At 44.5% G+C, this 19,715-nt stretch overlaps 1 protein-coding gene across 2 annotated transcripts in view; it reads right to left on the reverse strand.

The window, feature by feature from the left end:
- Positions 1-19,715, reverse strand: part of LOC139915640 (polypeptide N-acetylgalactosaminyltransferase 10-like) — a 101,753-nt gene that overhangs the window by 45,687 nt on the left and 36,351 nt on the right. For both annotated transcript variants that reach the window (XM_071904308.2, XM_078286892.1), the window contains one exon: positions 12,933-13,099. In XM_071904308.2, coding sequence (XP_071760409.2) covers positions 12,933-13,099 — 167 coding nt within the window. The remainder of the gene's footprint in view (positions 1-12,932; positions 13,100-19,715) is intronic.

Raw genomic sequence — 19,715 nt, forward strand, 5'->3', positions numbered from 1 at the left:
ACAAAATGATTTATGGGATTGGAAAAATGTATTATCATGTGTAACTTTTTTGAATTTTGCTTTTTTCTTGTGAAATACTGAATAGTTTTCAGCATCTAGGCCTCCTCTGATAATCAAAGGAAATGACCTGAAAAGAGAAAATCATTTTTTTGGGTGAACTATTCACACTCTGCATATGCAGCCTGTGATGGGGTGGCGAAGAGGCATCGCTCCATTTTAAGGGGTGACAAGGCAAAAAGTTTGAAAACCTTGCCTGCCTTAATGCACTGAGCCACCAGGAAGCCCCGGCTCCACCAGGAAGCCCCGGCTCTTCTGTATAGATGCACTGTGTGAGGAAAGACAGCTTTTACCTTCTGTTCAGACAGAATGTGAAAAAAGAAATTGGAGGCCGTACGAATGGAGAGAGCTTTTGGCAGCACAAAATGAGGTTAGGAGGCGTTCGCTCAAGTTGAAATTTTTCAGCTTCAGCAATAAATTCGGCTGATGCAATAAAGCAAAAACCAATCAGCTTCAAGCAGGACTCTATCCAGGTGCCAGTACATTTCTTTCCAAAATAGACAGCAAGCTCGTTGTGCCAGTGTGTGGTTTCCCTGAGCTCGATGACACGGCGTCGTTTATTTACAGAGGCAAAAACATAGGAGAGAGCATGGCAGCTCGAACCTCACTGGCTGGAGTTTCAGGTATACGTTTTTTGGAGAATGTTTAGTTTAGTTCCTTTTTATACAGTGGCTTGCTGAGTGAGGCGAAACGTCTGAACGTATGATTAGTATCCAGGAATGATGGGAAGGATGGAGTGACAGGTGACGAAAGTACCAGAGAGAGAGGAGAAGCAAGGCGAAGAGAGACAACTGTAAGAGTTTTTAGGACCAGGAATTGCTACCAGGACTTCAATTTTAAAAACCAAAATAGAGACACAAAGCTGGCAAAAACCAACCTATTTCTGACTGAACAGACCTAATGAAAGTTGTGAAACCATAAAAGGGAAATAAATATTTAAGGGGCATGAAGTTGAAATTTGTTTACTAAAGTAGATACGAAAAAACAGCATGATTACTACTAACCCAGTTCTGGAGAAACCTGCTATTGCTTAGTGAAAAGATAAAACTTAATTTAAGACATTTTGATACTTGTTAAGGTCTTACATTTAGATACCTTGTTTTAAGGCTTTTTCAGACTTTTTAAAGATCCACAGACAAGAGGAGAGGAAAGGGCAGGAGAGGAGAGATAGAAGAGAAGGATAGGAGAGAGGAGATTAAAAAAAAGGACAGTTGTCAGTGCTGATCGCGACACTCGCTCGCTGTCTGTAACTCTGTCACGCTTGAGCTGCTGGCTGAGAGAGAGAGAGAGAGAGAGGGAGAGAGAGAGAGGGAGAGAGAGAGAGAGAGAGAGAGAGAGACCCCATGAAGTGGCATGGAGAGCAAGATTTGCTTCTGTGTATTGACGTATTTCCGAATGAAACAGAAAGTTCGGGCTGGAAGCGTCAGTGGGAGGGGCTTTGATTTGAATATTAATGAGATGTGGAGGAAGTGGGCGGACAGCAGCCTGCACTCGGTTGTGGAGGAATATTCTCCACCTCCGTCGCCCTTTCTGGGGAAAAAAAGTTTTAGGTGAAGCGCGGCCAAAAACACTCTCTTTCGTCCATGTTGCAGTTATCAAAATTTCATTGGATGAAACTTTTGTATCCGCCCCCGAGTGCAGGATGAGTCATCAGTAGAAATGTGCTGTTTACCGGAAAGAGACGGTCTGTTCACTTTTCTAGAAATCAACATTTCTTTGTCGTTTGTTTGGCTTGTACTGGTGAATAGGTGTACACTAAATCCAGCAACATCGGCAAAATCATTTCATGGGGTCTTTAAGGAAAAGATGATGAAAAGCAACAGGGACTGGAAAAACCCGGAGAAGAGGAGACAGACTAGCGAGGGACTGAGGGGGTTTTTTAATCTACTCAGTGACAAGGCAGCATCGACGGCTGGGCCGCGGCTGGTAGGAGGGAGAGGGCAGCCAATTTACTGCAAAGCCCCCAATTTGCTACAGGGTGAAAATTAAGAGGCTTAAAAGCATATGAAGATGCTGTCTCTGGGATTTTCCTCAGCTGTTTGACAGTAGAGGGTAATTAAACTGCCTGCACTTTGTTCCAACGTACTTTTCAGTGGAGAAGAGAAGAGAAGAGAGGAGAAGAGGTGACACTCCATCTGAAAGGAGACTTTGCTAAAGGAGACCAGTGTAAAATCGCATACTGTATCGCAGGGCGAGTTCACAGCGAGCATGTTTGAATCTCTGGAGCGTTTATTCTATTCCCACTGAGCATTTTCACCTTGATTAGCTGTTTACAAGACGTCTAAATGGTTCTAGACGTCCAGGCTAAAACGAGGCTATAGGGTTTAAAAGTGGAAGTTTAGTAACGTATATGTCTTAAAATACGTCTTCTGGGGTAAATGACAAAAATAGTAAAAGTATAGTAAAAAAGTATTATCTTGAACTTCTCTGGTGCATATTTTTGATATTTACAGCTCTTTATGCCTTTCTTAAATATGGAATAATGTATTTACTGCTTGGTCTAAAACTGGGCTATACATAGCCAAAAAGATCCTGGGCTACATGAGAGCTAAAGCAGAGACGCGACTCTGAAATGACGTTTAATGTTCAGCGGGTTAGTTCGGTTTGTTTGGGCAGGTGAGAACGATGCCATCTGAACTCAGGTGGCACCAAATGACCGCACAGAGACGCCTGATCTGATAGCTAGCCAGTTCCTCACGCTTGGGAACCGCAAACCACAAACCGCAGTGGACCGATGCTCATATTCAGCTACTTCTTCATGTGTTTTCAAGTGGTATGAACACCAGAAAGGGTCAGTTACAGCAAAGAGTGCAGAGAGAAGTCCGTCATGCTTTGCTAAAGTTACTGACTGACTGGAATCGGATTTATCTTGCGTAAATCTCTAACCTGGCAGGATGACATGTTACCAAAACTCTGTACAACAAACGAGCTATTTTTGTGTTTTCGTCATCTCATAATTGGGCAGTGTGAGCCTAAACGAACCAAATACAAAAAAATAACAGCCAAGTAAACTTTTCCACTCTGCTTCGGTTTGAATAGCTAGATGGATGGCTGGATAAATGAAAGGACATGAGGTTGCTCCCACAGCCGGTACTCCCACTGTACCTCCGGGGCTCTTGTTGCTATGATACCTCTCCAACATCACTGCCACCTGACAAACAGCATTTGTCAACTGCAGCCTGCCGTGAAATAACAGGCAACAGCTAAACCTGGCGCTTATACATGTTGGAGAGCCGTTTGGTCCTCTTATTGTACACTATAAAGATGTTCTGGGCCAAATGTGCAAACACTACCAACAGATTTGTTTCAGTAGAGGTCTGTCATCATGTTAGAGGAGTTACAGCAATATCAAAAATTAAGTTATCACCTCTTCCTCTTCCCCTCGTCTGTTTCTCCATTTTGGGACTCTTCCAAAATGGCGCTGTTTTCCTCGTAACCACTAGTAATTGCGCTCCAAACGATACTGGATTCTCTGAAACGGGTTCATTATTCTTGAATTTTACAGGGATTGAATTTGAAAAATGCTCTCAGCTCAAAATGCCAACTAAACAGCAGGCGGCGTGAGCTTTCAAACAAACCCACACACTTCCTCTTTTCTTTCACACATTCCAGGAGCCAGACAGACGGCGTGCGGTCCTGCGTCGCTCAGTGACACCGGCGCTGCATGTACGCATTCATGGTGCTCCGGATGAAAGCGTCCACCAGAGAGAGAGCGTATGTTTTCTTCAAGGCCATATTCACCTTTTTATCTTCACAAGCACCTCCAAATGGTATATGGAACAGTACTTTCCACTCATCATGTGTAATTGGAATTTCCTTGTTAATATTTCCCTATAGGATAGTTGATATTCATGCATCTAAAACCATTCATGAAGCTCACCATGGCTGATGCAGTCTTAGTTGTGGACTTTGAGATTGAGAGTGAAAGGAAATTGAAAGAGCGATGTATATTTGCAGTAAGAATAATGTCACTGATATGCATCAATAGAGTGGATATCAGTACTATTTTCTGTCAAAAGTGTTTTGAATATCAACATCAAATGACAACGCACCGTTTTGCTACCTTAATATGCAGTAAGGTACAGTGAAATGAAATGCTTGTGCAGCATCTTTGACTGTGGATTTGAAGTGGATTTGCAGTCAGCCCTCGATCGCGGTTCAAGGCTGCGCTAACCTCTCCAACCTCTCCGACCTCTCCGACCTCTCCACCCTCTCCGACCTCTCCGACCTCTACAACCTCTCCACCCTCTCCAACCTCTCCACCCTCTCCGACCTCTCCGACCTCTCCACCCTCTCCGACCTCTCCGACCTCTCCACCCTCTCCAACCTCTCCAACCTCTCCGACCTCTCCGACCTCTCCACCCTCTCCGACCTCTCCGACCTCTACAACCTCTCCGACCTCTCCAACCTCTCCAACCTCTCCACCCTCTCCGACCTCTCCGACCTCTCCGACCTCTCCGACCTCTCCACCCTCTCCGACCTCTCCACCCTCTCCAACCTCTCCGACCTCTCCGACCTCTCCGACCTCTCCACCCTCTCCGACCTCTCCGACCTCTACAACCTCTCCGACCTCTCCAACCTCTCCAACCTCTCCACCCTCTCCGACCTCTCCGACCTCTCCGACCTCTCCGACCTCTCCGACCTCTCCGACCTCTCCGACCTCTCCACCCTCTCCGACCTCTCCGACCTCTCCAACCTCTCCAACCTCTCCACCCTCTCCGACCTCTCCGACCTCTCCGACCTCTCCAACCTCTCCAACCTCTCCACCCTCTCCGACCTCTCCGACCTCTCCACCCTCTCCGACCTCTCCACCCTCTCCAACCTCTCCGACCTCTCCGACCTCTCCGACCTCTCCACCCTCTCCGACCTCTCCGACCTCTACAACCTCTCCGACCTCTCCAACCTCTCCAACCTCTCCACCCTCTCCGACCTCTCCGACCTCTCCGACCTCTCCGACCTCTCCGACCTCTCCGACCTCTCCGACCTCTCCACCCTCTCCGACCTCTCCGACCTCTCCAACCTCTCCAACCTCTCCACCCTCTCCGACCTCTCCGACCTCTCCGACCTCTCCAACCTCTCCACCCTCTCCGACCTCTCCGACCTCTCCGACCTCTCCGACCTCTCCACCCTCTCCGACCTCTCCACCCACCCACAGGACTGGGTCTGATGTAACTACAGAGGAGAACGACGAGGTGATGGAGAGAAGCGTTAGTGATATACCCAAAGGTGGAGCACAAGGATTGGATGACTGGAGGACTGGATGACTGAATGACTGGATAACTGGATGATTGGATGACTGAATGACTGGATGATTGGATGACTGAATGACTGGATGATTGAATGACTGGATGACTGAATGACTGAATGACTGGATAACTGAATGACTGGATGACTGGATGACTGGAGGACTGGAGGACTGAATGACTGGATGACTGGATGATTGAATGACTGAATGACTGAATGACTGGATGACTGGATAACTGGATGACTGAATGACTGGATGACTGGAGGACTGAATGACTGGATGACTGGATGACTGGATAACTGGATGACTGGATGACTGAATGATTGGATGACTGAATGACTGGATGACTGAATAACTGGATGACTGGAGGACTGAATGACTGGATGACTGGATAACTGGATGACTGGATGACTGAATGATTGGATGATTGGATGACTGAATAACTGGATGACTGGATGACTGGATGACTGGATGACTGGATGGGAACAACATTCCTCTGATGGAGAAACAGTTTTGGAGAGCCATGCTTGCACTGTGACTTGGTATAATGTGAGAATATCTCTTCCCAAATCGTTCGCCTTGAACACTTTTTCACCGACTTCTTCAATTTTGGAACATTTGCTTGAATTCAATATCAAGCTGAGTAGAGAAAATTACAGCAAACACATAGAAACAAAGAAAGTAATACATGTGTTGTTTGGTGGACACTTATCCAAAGCACCTCAAAGCATTTGATGGTTTCATTTCAATATATACTGTATATAACCTGATGTTCGTTGCTCAAGATGTAAAACAAAAATGCAGATAAGGCCTTGGTCTAACAACTAACCGCCCAGCTTGGAGGAAGGCCACTGCACCAGCACGGAGGAAGATGGTGGTGGAGGAAGTACGCCGTCAGGAGGAGGCTGCAAGGTGGGCCAAGGCGGTCTCCCTTGGCAAACAGGCACAGTGGACACGGTGGGACAGTGTGGAGAGGAGGAGGTTCAGTTGGAGGGATGTGTGGGCCATGGAAGCACGAAGTTTGAGCTTTACCATCAGAGCTACTTACGACGTCCTTCCAACACCAACCAATTGCCATCAGTGGTTTGGCGATGATCCAGGCTGTACCCTTTGCTCCAGACCAGCCTCTCTCCGGCACATACTAACAGGGTGTAAGACCAGTCTCACCCAAGGGCGGTACACTTGGCGCCACAACCAAGTTCTAAAGAGCCTTGCGGCCACCCTGGAGGACAAGCGAACTTCCATCAACTCCCTACCACCTCCAGTATCCAACCCCCCATGGAGAACTGCTTTTGTCTGTGAAGGGGCTAAAGCAACCAGGAGCAGCTCCACACCATCGGAGAGTGGTCAGCTGTGCTTAGCACGTGACTGGAAACTGCTCGCGGATATTGGCAAACAACTGGTGTTTCCTCCAGAGATCACCACCACCACCTTAAGACCTGATCTGGTGCTCTGGTCCCCTTCCCTAAAGAAGGTCTATATAATCGAGCTCACCGTACCCTGGGAGGATTCCGTGGACGAGGCCTATGAGCGAAAACACCTGCGCTATGCTGAGCTAGCTGCTGAAGCACAACATCACGGCTGGAACACGGAAGTCCGCCCAGTGGAGGTTGGATGCAGAGGGTTTGTGGCAACATCTACCACCAAACTGCTGAGAGACCTGGGAATCAGGGGCCAGAGCCTGCGCACAGCCATCAAAACTGCATCAGAGGCAGCAGAGAGAAGCAGCCAGTGGCTCTGGATGAAGAGGAAGGACCCCTGCTGGGCCCACAAGTAGTAAACCAGGAGGTATGCGGTCAGCTTAGGCTTGACTCAGGGAACAGGACGACCCTGCCATGCATAGTCCCTTGAGATGTCTGCCACTTAACAACAAGGTGACTCTCATGAATAATTGGGCATGGGACGCAGGCTCAGGACTGATCACCCTGCAGCCGGCCGCCTCTGGTGAGGGTGTATAGTGTGAAAGGCCGAAACTCCCTAGGATCCGGAGGAGCACTACTGATGATGCGTCCCAAAATTCAAACTACCCCCCCAGTCTTCTTATACAGGTCAACCAACCACCAATGAACTTTGTACGTGCTTGCACAAAGGATAACAACACCCTTTCCTGTGTTTTGGAATCTCATATCCACCAACATGTTGCTTGCTCTTTTGTAAGTAAAAACTCAGGACAGCTAAGCTAGTCATTAGTGATTTTGACTTGCCAAGAATCATTTTGTCCAATTTTTTTCCCAATAGTGGATATCTCATGTTAGAATGAAACATTTAAATTTATAGAGTGAGTGAGTCAAATGTCAGGTGCCGTGCTCTGCCCACTGAGCTACGCAGCAGGACACAATACAATACAAATACCAGTCATTCAATAAGATGTCTATAAATAGGTGCATTCATTAGTTGCATTAATAAAACTCTGAGGAGTGGAAGTCATTCCTATAATTACATAACGTGTAATTTTACCCACCAAGGTTAAAAAGTGTCTCATGGTTAGTTCATTCACCTCAGGACAGCTGTGACCGAACACCACTGACACGTAATAAAATATAAAAATAAAACATTCGGGCATTCATGTTACTGAAGGCTAAACGTAAGTGACGACCACTGGTCTGATGCTGTGTGTGTGTGTGTGTGTGTATGTGTGTGTGTGTGTGTGTGTGTTATGCAAGGGAAGACATGTCTGTGTGGGTCGTCAATGACTCACCCTGATTGATTTTGTTAAGACAGGGTTGTTGGGTTTTTTTTCATGAAGAAGTCAATGTGAATTAGATCTTGGTCTGCTTTAGGATCATCATCATCTTTCATTTCTCCCCTCAGTAAACAGGAATCCTTCACACAGCAGAAAGCCCCAGCGAGAGGATGAGTTAGTGTGTGTGTGTGTGTGTGTGTGTGTGTGTGTGTGTGTGTGTGCACATGTACAACATGGTATGCTTGAGTTTTTGTCTGTGTGCTTGTGTATGCAGTGTGCATGTCTGCAAAACTGTGCAAGAGAAGGTTGAGTGTGTGTGTGTGTGTACCTCAGCAAAGCGGCTGCAGTCACAGTCAAGCTGATACACACATACACACACACACAAACACACACACACACACACACACACACACACACACACTTCCGGCATGTTCAGATAGGTTTGCTCTTCAACTGACCTTATTCTGGCGGCAGTCATTTTGAAAAATTAGCTGATAAACTCATCCCTCTTATCTTCTTATTAAGTCCTGAAGATAAGGAAGATAAACCTAACAGTTATCAACAGTTATCAAATTAGCTAGTAATCTCATTAGCTATAATCTCAGCTATCAAATTAGCTAGTAATCTCATTAGCTAGTAATCTCTATCAAATTAGCTAGTAATCTCATTAGCTAGTAATCTCAGCTATCAAATTAGCTAATACTTTTGGGAATAACAACTACAACTAATTTAGCTCGGACGTTAGCTAGTTTACAAGCCAGTTAGCCACTAGCTAGCTTTCCACTAGCTAGCTAGACTGGGCCAAATATATTACCTTAAAATTTGAAACTATTTGCCTCCGGATTCTTGTATTGATTAATCAATACATTTTTCAGTGGGGAATTTGTGAAATGATTCATGTTTTTGTAATGTGCATCTTGGTACACAACAGTAGAGCTGGGCTGTAGCCTACTTGCTCCTCAGGGTAGAAACATGAATTCAAAATGGCCGCCGTGGGAATAAGGTCCTTCGCACCCTCTCATGATATAAATTTCCACAGGTTAATACACTGTAATATGGCAATCATAAAGGAGCTTTTCATGTGACAATAATAGAGAAGCAAATAAGCCACAACTGCAGCAAGACACACACACACACACACACGCAGAGTGCTTATTCACTCACACACTCCAGTAAAGATATACCCATATCCTCTGCTCCCTCTCTCCATATACTCTCCATATATATGTATTATTTCTTAGCTCGGGACATGAAAATGAGAACATGAAATTATCACACACTGCTCCTGAACCACGGTAAATATGACAATAAATCTTCTTCTTCTTCTCTCCTTCTCTTAAAACACCAGCGATTGTTGCCTGATTTACTATGTGAGGGTGTAAAGCTGCTCTGACTTATGGTATTCACCTGTGTGGGAATACCTAACCACACAGAAACTGTACTAACATTACAGTAAAGGCAAGAACAAAACAGATTGCTGAAGTTCACTCTGTCCTCCCATCTCTTAAGCCTTGATTACTATCCGGCTCATTTCTTATTGAAGGATAGCGGGGGAATGAGGGAAAGTCAGAGCAGACAGCCTGCGGAGGTTGAATCCCTCCCCTGTAGTTGTGTAATGTTCTCCCATCCATCCTGAGGACAGAGGCCCCGGACCCATCTCAGGCTCCAGGCTGTTTTCATACAACTGGGACTGTGTTTTTTTTTGCCTTCTTACTTCCCCGGTGAAAGGAGTTTGGGCTTAAGGGAGGGGAATATGGAGGCTGAGGATAGCGAGGAGATTTGGAGGGTGGAAAACAGGCTGTCAGGGGGGTAGAGGGGAAAGACGAAGGAGGGAATTAAAGGATAACTTCAGCGATTTTGGACCTATGTATAATTAGTCTCGTCCATGTAGTACTTGGATCCACAGAGAATATCGGCTCCAGAGTCTGTTGCTGCTAACAATGAGTCCAAATGGGGGTTTGTCAAAATATCTAAAAAAAAAAAGGCGTTTGTGGCTCCACATGGGAGTTGAGAGTAAACGGAGAAGTACATAAATTAAAATTTGCTCTAATTTCATGGCACAGTTCCACCATTAGGCACACTTTAATCAAGAAATCACAGAACTGTTTTTCTCTGCTGCAGCGAGTGAAAGGTGGTTCCTGGTGGTTCCTGGTGGTTCCTGGCGGAGTGATCTAGTTTTGGACGGTTAGGTCAGACTGTAAACAGTAGAGTTCAGTAGAAGACGATCCACTGAGTGGAAACGGTGCTTTCCGGGCCGTGGAGAGAAATACGTCGTACCAACCAAAAGCTGACTCTGGAGCCAATATTGTCTGTGGGTCCAAGTGCTACAGGGGTGGAGGAGACAAATTATATATAGGTCCAAAATCTGAAAATTTATCCTCGAAGAAGTGAATGAATAAAGGAAGGAAAAGAGGAAGGAAGGTTTCCACACTCTTAGGACTGAACCAAGTTGATTTTGTTGCTTTTTTATCTTTGAATCCTTTGACTCATCAAACTGCCCAATTGCAAGCAAACAAGGGCTTGTAAACAAAAGTCACATGGACTCTAAAGTAGATTGTTGATTGGACAAAGTTTTGGTAACCTGTCATTCCTTGTCGCTGTAGCTTAAGATAAACATTTATATGCCCTTTGCCGTAATTTACCTTCATACCACCATGAATACGAGCATCAGTCCAGACTTAATTGTCTTATGCTAGGCTTTCCAAGCATGAGGAACTGATGTCAATGTCCATCTCTTCATACCCATAATCCCTTGTGTTTTGGGGTCGTTTCCTGTAGTTTGTTGGATTACCTTCTCGCTCCTAATGAGCCACACCGCAGTTCTCTTGTTAGATAATGGGACTCAAATTTTCAGGAGTCTCAGTGCCGTTATTGGGCGCCATCAGCATCGTTCTCACCTGACCAAATGAACCGAATTAAAAGAGTAAACGCTCCCGAGTTCTAATAAACCGCTCAAAATGTGCTTGGTGTTAACAAGCGAGGAGAGCAGAGGTAAACACATCCTTCAGTGAGGGGCCGTGACAGAGAGGACTAATTAACGAGGAATTAAGCATTTCCTCAAGGGGGCTGGTGAGGAGAGAGAGAGAGAGAGAGAGAGAGAGAGAGAGAGACTGAGAGAGAGAGAGAGAGAGAGACAGAGAGAGAGAGAGATGCAAAAACACATATGTAACAATGGAAATAAAACACTTGCTGAAGAGGGCTAGCAAGGAGAGACAGACAGACACACACACTTATATGCACACATACACACACCTGCAGAGACAAAAACAGGCAGCGATGCACTCACACACACACATACACAGAAACAAACACACACACGCTGAGCACAGCAGGGCAGAGCAGAGCAGTAAGTGCTGCTATGGAGATCTCTGGTTTTGTTATTAAAGGATAAGGCTGGTGTTTTTTAATGCATTTCTTACCGTCAACAAATCCTATAAAAATACCAAAATCAACAATGCGTTTGCTCTACTCCCGTTACTTTCTGACTTCCCACGTACCGTTTTTAACCGTCAGCCCGGAAGTCATTGGCTCCAATTGTAAGCTAAAAACCTTTAAATACAGCTCACAGAGACATAGTTTACATTTTAAACATCGCTAACTGTTACCATGAAAAGTCAGGCTGTTGTAGTTATTACTAAATCAAATTCAAATGGGAACAAATTCTTCATTACGCCGGGGACTATTTTCGGTGCTACGGAACTACTTTCCTGAGATCGCAAAGTGTTTACAGCCGGCTTATTAAGTTGTTTGAGGAAAAATGATGATGAAATATGTTGCCCAGAGCAACAGCATGGCTCTTTGACGTGTTTTTAACTGTTTTTTTAATACAATGGAGTTCTATGGCTGCTGGGACATGAGGCTGCATTGGGCGCCGGCTACATGGACGAGATTTGCTGGCAAAACAAAATCATTGCTGATTTTGTTATTTTCATAGGATTTGTTGACGGTAAGCAAAGCATTAAAAAACACCGGCCTTATCCTTTAAGATAAGATGAAACTTTAATGATCGCCTTGGGGAAATCAGCCATTATTAAATGACCAATTACGGAAGCCCTCAGCTACCGAGAGACACGCTGCTAAACCAATCACGTAGCTCCTGTGTCCAGCGGGCGCCTCCCGTTTATCAAGCACTTCTTCTGAACCTTTATTTGTCCTGGGAAAGCTGACTGAGCACGCTCGCTTCACACTCTGGGGGGGGGTCGGGGTGAAGTGCCTTGCTCAAGGGCCGGCAGAAACTGTTGAGAGAGAATAGCGTATTCCACATTCACTCCCAGGTGTTCCCAGCTGGGTCGGGGGGTTCTCAAACTGAGGGTCGGGACCCTCCAGGGGGTCGCGAGGTAATTTTGGGGAGATGATATAATTGGATAGGAAAAAAACTGATTTCTACTATACAAATTTATTATCATATGTAATTTTTCTGCTTTTTTCTTGTGAAACAGTGAATACTTTTCAGCTTCTGGGATTCTTCTGGTAATCAAATAAAACGACCTGAAAAGGGAAAATTATTTTTTGGGGTGAACTGCGTATGCAGCCTGTGAGGGGGGGGGGTGGGGAGGAGGCGTCTTCTTCGTTTTAAGGGATCATGAGCCAAAAGGTTTGAGAACCGCTGATCTAGGCCAGTGGGGTCCGGGGGCCCCCAGGGGTCCTTGAGGGGGTTCCGGGGGGTCCCAGGCAAATTGGTGAATTGCTAAACTTCACCATTATTTAATTTAGTTAACACAATTAGAGAATGTAGAAGAATGACTGTTTTGATCATAGTTTCTCTGTTATCTCTCTACCTACAATACAGATAGTCATGGAATTCTGGACAAAACCATATCTGACAGTAAAAATATTCTCAAATCTTGGTTTTGCTTGCACATGTCCGAGAAAGTGTGTGTGTGTGTGTATCCGTGTTAGTGTGCATTTCCTCATCAGTGTGTGTGTGTGTGTGTGTGTCCTCTGTACCTTTGTCGCTGAAGTCGTCGACCAGGATGACCTCAGCGATGAGCTGCGGCGGCGAGCGGTTCAGCACGCTGTGGACGGTCCTCAGCAGAGACGACCAGCCCTCGTTATGGAACGGGATGATGATGCTGGTGTTGGGCAGCTTCTCCGCATACAGCTTCTGTTTACAGCTACACACACGCACGCACACACACACACACACACGACCAAATAAAGCAAGCAGAACATCAGAGGAGAGAAAAATGATCCAAATCTTTTTTTAACCCTTGTTGGACCAGACACATTGGGGCTTATTCATAAAACTTAACATATATTATTCATAAAGCACACTGCAATGCAAAAAATACCACCTGCTCTAGTCAGACGGTATATTGTAGAAGTTAACTAATGAAAATAAAATAAAATTACAAAAAAATCAACAGATAGCTGAAAACATGACAACAGCGCCAAACCGTCCACCAGGTCCACCTAAACTGACTGATAAAACTGGTGTCAGAAATAATATGAGAATATATGGAATATATGGAACTATGCAAGAAATAACATGCAATTATTTCACTTATAGAGCCAACAATGATGGATATTAAAACGCGACAAGTGTGGCAACAAGTATTTTTTAGCAAAGCAACTCAGTCATTTCAATAAGACATCATTCTCACTGCAGAGTTTTTGAAATGATTCATATTCATGTTGAATTTAAGGTGCTTTCCATGGTGATTTTAATAAAAACAAAAAACAAAAACAAGGAAGAACTTTGAATGCAAAAAGTGAAAGTTTATTAATGCTCCATATAAGCGTTTCTGTTCCGTCCATCTGTGTCTGAAGGGTCGGATCTGAAACTTTGAGCCATATAAATGTAATTTATCACCATGTCAGTAAACAAAATAGAGGATACATAAACCAATGTCACTGAAATAAATGATGGAGGTGAGGTTATCTGTGGAGCCGCTGAGAAGCTTCTGTCTGGCTGCAGTACGCCTACACTGGTGCATTAATGTTCTTCTACAACTTGAGTTGTTGATGGAAAAATGAGCAAAACTAACTTGTGTTCACAGAGGCGACGCAACCAGCAGACCGCGGTGGAACAAGACCGGAGCTGGTGCTGCAACTGGACCGCAACAAGTTCAGATACGCAAATGTTACGCATACTGTGTAGTTTAGGTGTTATACACATGCAACACGTTTCAACATCAAAGCTCTTCCTCAAGTAGCATTATAGTTAAAGGGTAACTTCGGTATTTTTCAACCTGGACCCTATTTTCCCATCTTTTTGTGTCTAAGTGACTAAAGGGGACAACAATTTTTGGAATGTGTCCAGTATTGAGCGAGATCGCTTCAGCCGGCAGCCGCGAAACGAGCTGCGATGTAATCCGACGGGGCAAATCGCACCGTCAATGTGGAGTTTGTTTGTTTGTTTGTAACAAACTCCTCCCGGCACTCCTCTCTCCAACTCTCACTCACGTTTCCACAGTTGACTTCCTGCAACAACTCAACTCTCACGAGACTTGGTTACACACAGACCGGATCAAGCGAAAGGTAAAGAAAAACGTTTCATTTCTCTGTAGGGTCCTTTCCATAATGTTGTCAGACACTTATAATAACAATCTGAGCCTGTCAGTGGCAAAAACAAGAACTTTTAGTGGACGTACATCGACGGTGCGATTTGCCCCGTCGGATTACATTGCAGCTCGTTTCGCGGCTGCCGGCTGAAGCGATCTCGCTCAATACTGGACCAATTTCAAAAATTGTTGTCCCCCTTAGACACAAAAAGATGGGAAAATAGGGTCCAGGTTGAAAAATACCGAAGTTACCCTTTAACATAAAGCACAGCAGTAGAACTTAGTATTGGTATGGAAGTCAAAGTCGGGACAGCTGTAGCAGCAGTGGGTCGGTGTCCTCTCTGACCTTCTGGTTAGCTGCTTTTCTAACAGATTTGGTGCCGCTGAAGTGACACAGGAATTCAATGTTGGGATTAATACGTTTGAGAAAGCGGGTAGACAGCACTTCTACACAGACCGCTGAAATCCGGGTGCAATTTTCTCTAGACCACAATTCAATCCATTTCCTATCATTTCCTATTACAGTGATATTTCTATTTCCGTTCTGAGAAAGTAGAAATGAGAAAAAAAAAAAAATCACCGGGCAACTGAAGGATCCTATTCCATTTAAGATATACATACCGGTATATCCATTTTGGGGAGAAAAAATGCCTCCTGATGTTTGTTGCACAATATTTAAAAAAAGACAGATGATTACATCTTGAAAAGCTGCTATTTTTGAAGTAAAGGGCTCAAGATAGTTGATCATTTAAAAAAAAATAACAATTAATAGTGAGTTTCAATTGCATGACAGCAATCATTTTACCGGGGCAGGTGTCAAATTCAAATGGAGGATAGAAATACAGTTTTCAAATCAATTTTCCTATGTAAAAAAAATGACTAAATATGTAAAACAGTAAATATTTTGTAAGTAAGTAAAGTTCATTCATATAGCACCTTTCATAGGGCAAAGTCAAGTGCTTCACAAGAGTAAAACAGTTCAAATAAGACCAGGAAACAATAAAAAACAATAAGACATAAAAACAATAAGACATAAAAACACACAAAGGCCAGTCTGAACAGATGAGTCTTTAGCTGCTTTCTGAAAGTGTCAACCAAATATAACTGGGAAAAAAAAAGATGACTCAGCAACAAAAGGCCAAAATTTGACCTTGAGCAACGCAAACGCCCTCCGACAGTCTTTCCGGGACGAGGAGTGAAGGCTGCTGAGCGGAGCGGAGCGACGGCACGGGGCGAAGACGGCGGTCGTTTTTATTATTATTCGCGCCACATCCCGTTGTTATCAGCCGCTGACATATGCTCCAATGACGAGTTACAGCAATCACCTCGCACATGATCATCATAGCAAACGGCCGGACCCCCCGCTGACGAGCTAATCATGGGAAGAGAATAATGTTCCCTTGCTGATGGAGGGAGGGAGAGAGAGAGAGGGAGAGAGAGAGCGGCGTACTGTCAGTCGATCAATCTCTGTGTCGAACATCAGCCTGCGTGTTATTCATTCAAATATCAACGGAGGGAGACGGGCAGGCGGAGTGATAGACAGACAGCCGGCCCGGTGAATCTTAACGAACCCTGTCGAATGCTGCAGGGGGATGGAGGGGTGAGCTGTGTGTGTGTGTGTGTGTGTGTGTGTAGGGAGGTGGGGGGAGGAGGGCCTTCAATTAAATCCTGTCAGCGCGGAGAAATCGAACGTGTCGGGAGCAGATCTGGGCCCGGCTGCCTCCGAGGCGTCGGCAACATGCCAATCACCCACGGACAGAGGCTCCGCACAGGACGGAGCGGAGGACACCGATTGGCCGGCGGGGGGAGAGCAGGTGGGTCCGTCTGATTGGCGAAAGTGACGGCGGAGTCACGGGCGTCTGACAGCCGGGTGTCACCGTGTCACATCATCAGTCCTCACCGGGCCCAGACCTCCAACAGCTTTCACTCACTGTTACCCACCATCATCCCTCACTCACCGACGGAAGAAAATGATGGAGAGAGAGAGAGAGAGAGAGAGAGAGAGGCAGGCAGGCAGGCAGGCAGAGGAAAAAGAGATAATTACTGTTTTTATAGATTCCTCACAGAGAGGGAGAGAAAGAGAGAGAGAGAGAGAGAGAGAGAGAGAGAGGCAGGCAGGCAGAGGAGAAAGAGATAAGTACTGTCTCTATAGATTCCTCAGAGAGAGAGAGAGAGAGAGACAGAGAGAGAGAGATGGAGAAAGAGAGGGATGGAGAGAGAGAGAGAGATGGAGAAAGAGAGGGATGGAGAGAGAGAGAGACAGAGAGATGGAGAAAGAGAGGGATGGAGAGAGAGATGGAGAAAGAGAGGGATGGAGAGAGGGAGACAGAGAGAGAGAGAGAGATGGAGAAAGAGAGGGATGGAGAGAGAGACAGAGAGAGAGATGGAGAAAGAGAGGGATGGAGAGAGAGGCAGAGAGAGAGAGAGATGGAGAAAGAGAGGGATGGAGAGAGAGATGGAGAAAGAGAGGGATGGAGAGAGAGAGAGACGGAGAAAGAGAGAGGATGAAGGTAGAGAAGAGACAACCTCTACTAACCTCCACAAGTGAGAAACTCTGTTAAATCTAAATCTGAACCTACAAAAGGGGCAGAAAAGCAAAAGCAAAGGAAACGGACGACCAATCAGAATCGAGCAAAGAAGCTTCTTGCGTAGCCTGATGGCAGACACGCGCTCGAAATGTTTGAAATGTGAAATGGATCGAACTCCAGTCCACTTTCCACGCCACATTTTCTGCCACAGCAGCTGTTTTAGTTGCATGATGTTTCAGTTGTTTAGTTTTGTCACTGATAAGTAATAATCATTCACGGTCCGGCTGAACTAGGCTTACCTGGTCTTGTTTAAATCAAAGTGGGTGTGGGTAAAGTGAACAGGAAGAGCGAGCACTTCCATAGATAAGAATGGAGAGTTTGAAACGGGCCACGCCTACAAAGTGCGGCACAAGTGCGAAACGCTGTTCAATTTCTATAGGCAAAACAAAAAAATTGCCATTTTCTGTGGTTGATTTTTCCTGTGTTCTAATAATTAATGTGAAATGTATTTGCGGTTGTTAATCGCTCCAAAAAAATTTTTCACATCTGTCAAACAACTGCTGGATCACTACAATTTAATTATCTGGAAGTGACAAAATGTTAACAAGCTAGCAAACTTCCATTCCAGAGGAGTCACGTTAGCATTTTGACACATAAAAGAAAAAACATTTTAATGATCAGGCTGTTGTTTGACAACCATGACGAGGTAAGGACAAATGATTTACATCGTATACATTTCACATCAATTATTACAACACAGAAAAAGCAAAAGTGTCTGGAAAGTGCTTTGGATAAAAGCATCCACCAAATGGCTTATGGTACCTTATGAAACTATGAACCACATAGCTGGTAAACAAAAACAAAAAAAACAGTAATCATATTATCTCATGCATCAATATCAGCTGGCTTCAGAATATTTTCATTTCAATTTCAGTTTAGTTATAGTTTGTTTCTAGAGCGGGTTTAGTTTGCTTTTTATTTTTTTACAAATGTTTAGTTTTAGCTTAGTTTTTATCTAGTTTCAGTTCTTGTTTTAGTATTTTTGGTAATGGTGGGATTTTTTTAAAGGTGTAATGATACATCTCACATATATTTTTGTTTTAGTTAGCTTTACAAGTAAACAAGATAGTTTTAGATACATTTTTCCTAGTTTTCCTCCTAGTTTTCGTCTCAGTACCTTGATAAAAGCATCCACCAAATGGCTTATGGTACCATATGAAACTATGAACCACATAGCTGGTAAACAAAACAAAAAAAACAGTAATCATATTATCTCATGCATCAATATCAGCTGGCTTCAGAATATTTTCATTTCAATTTCAGTTTAGTTATAGTTTGTTTCTAGAGCGGGTTTGGTAGTTTTAGTTTGCTTTTTATCTTTTACAAATGTTTAGTTTTAGCTTAGTTTTTATCTAGCTTCAGTTCTTGTTTTAGTATTTTTGGTAACGGTGGGATTTTTTAAAGGTGTAATGATACATCTCACATATATTTTTGTTTTAGTTAGCTTTACAAGTAAACAAGATAGTTTTAGTTACATTTTTTCCTAGTTTTCGTCTCAGTACCTTGATAAAAGCATCCACCAAATGGCTTATGGTACCTTATGAATCTATGAACCACACAGCTGGTAGGGCTGACCCGAATGCTTCGAAGCTTCTACTGTTGCCATGGCAATCGACGTCCAAATCAGTATTTGAATGCTGCGTTTTTGGTTTTTTTTATTCATTGGACGAAAAGTTACGTTTCGTCGAAGCTTCGAATATTCGCAGGTAATTCTCACTGAAGCTTCGAAGCCCCAAAAATGGTATTCGGGAAAAGCCCTAATAGCTGGTAAAAAAAATAAAAAATAAAAAAGCAGTAATCATATTGCATGCATCAATATGAGCTGGCTTCAGAATGAAATATCAGACCTGCACAGCGACCGACTCGCGGTTGAATGTTTAGCTCACATGTATCCTCAGTACCTGGCGGGGGGGGGGGGGGGGGAAGGGGTCAGGCCAGGAGGCGTATAAGGTCAAACAACGCCGACGCTTTCTAAACTTGTATTAAGCGGATCCGTCCGCCTGGGGAGACCGCCGCCCGGAGAAAACCTTCAAAGCTGCTTTCCACATGAAAGAGACGGAGGGGTCATGTGTCAGAGGAGCGCTCCCGTCAGGTAAAGCAAAAGCTGAGATTAAAGCGCTTTGACGATACCGTTTGGTGATTGAAAGGGAGCAAACGGTTCACAGGAGTTTGGACAGGTGCTGTCTTATAGGAAAAAACATTTTTGAAAGGTTTTTTTTTTTAAAAGAGGGGAGGGGGGGGGGGTTCTTTAGTCGAGGACATGAACTGCTCCAAACATCTTCTGCATCACCTGCTCTGCCTGTGAAGAGGACTTGGCACGACGGAGATCTTAAAGTTTACTGCTTGAACACATCGGCTCAAAACTTCCACAATTATTACATTTTTTGGGGGCATTTTCACCTTAATTAGACAGTTAGAAGTTGAGAGAGACAGGAAAGACTGGGAGAGAGAGGGGGGGGGATGAGGATGGCGACATGTGACAAAGATCCTTGCTTGGATTCAAACCCACGACATCACGTTTACATGGTACGTGCCTTAGACCAGAGATTCTCAACCCTTTTTCATATCAAGGACCCCTAATGTAGTCCACATTAGAGCCACAGACCCCCATTTGATGAGATTTTGTCTCTCGGACCCAA

The sequence above is a fragment of the Centroberyx gerrardi genome, chromosome 11, assembly GCF_048128805.1.
Source record: "Centroberyx gerrardi isolate f3 chromosome 11, fCenGer3.hap1.cur.20231027, whole genome shotgun sequence".
Taxonomy (NCBI): Eukaryota; Metazoa; Chordata; class Actinopteri; order Beryciformes; family Berycidae; genus Centroberyx; species Centroberyx gerrardi.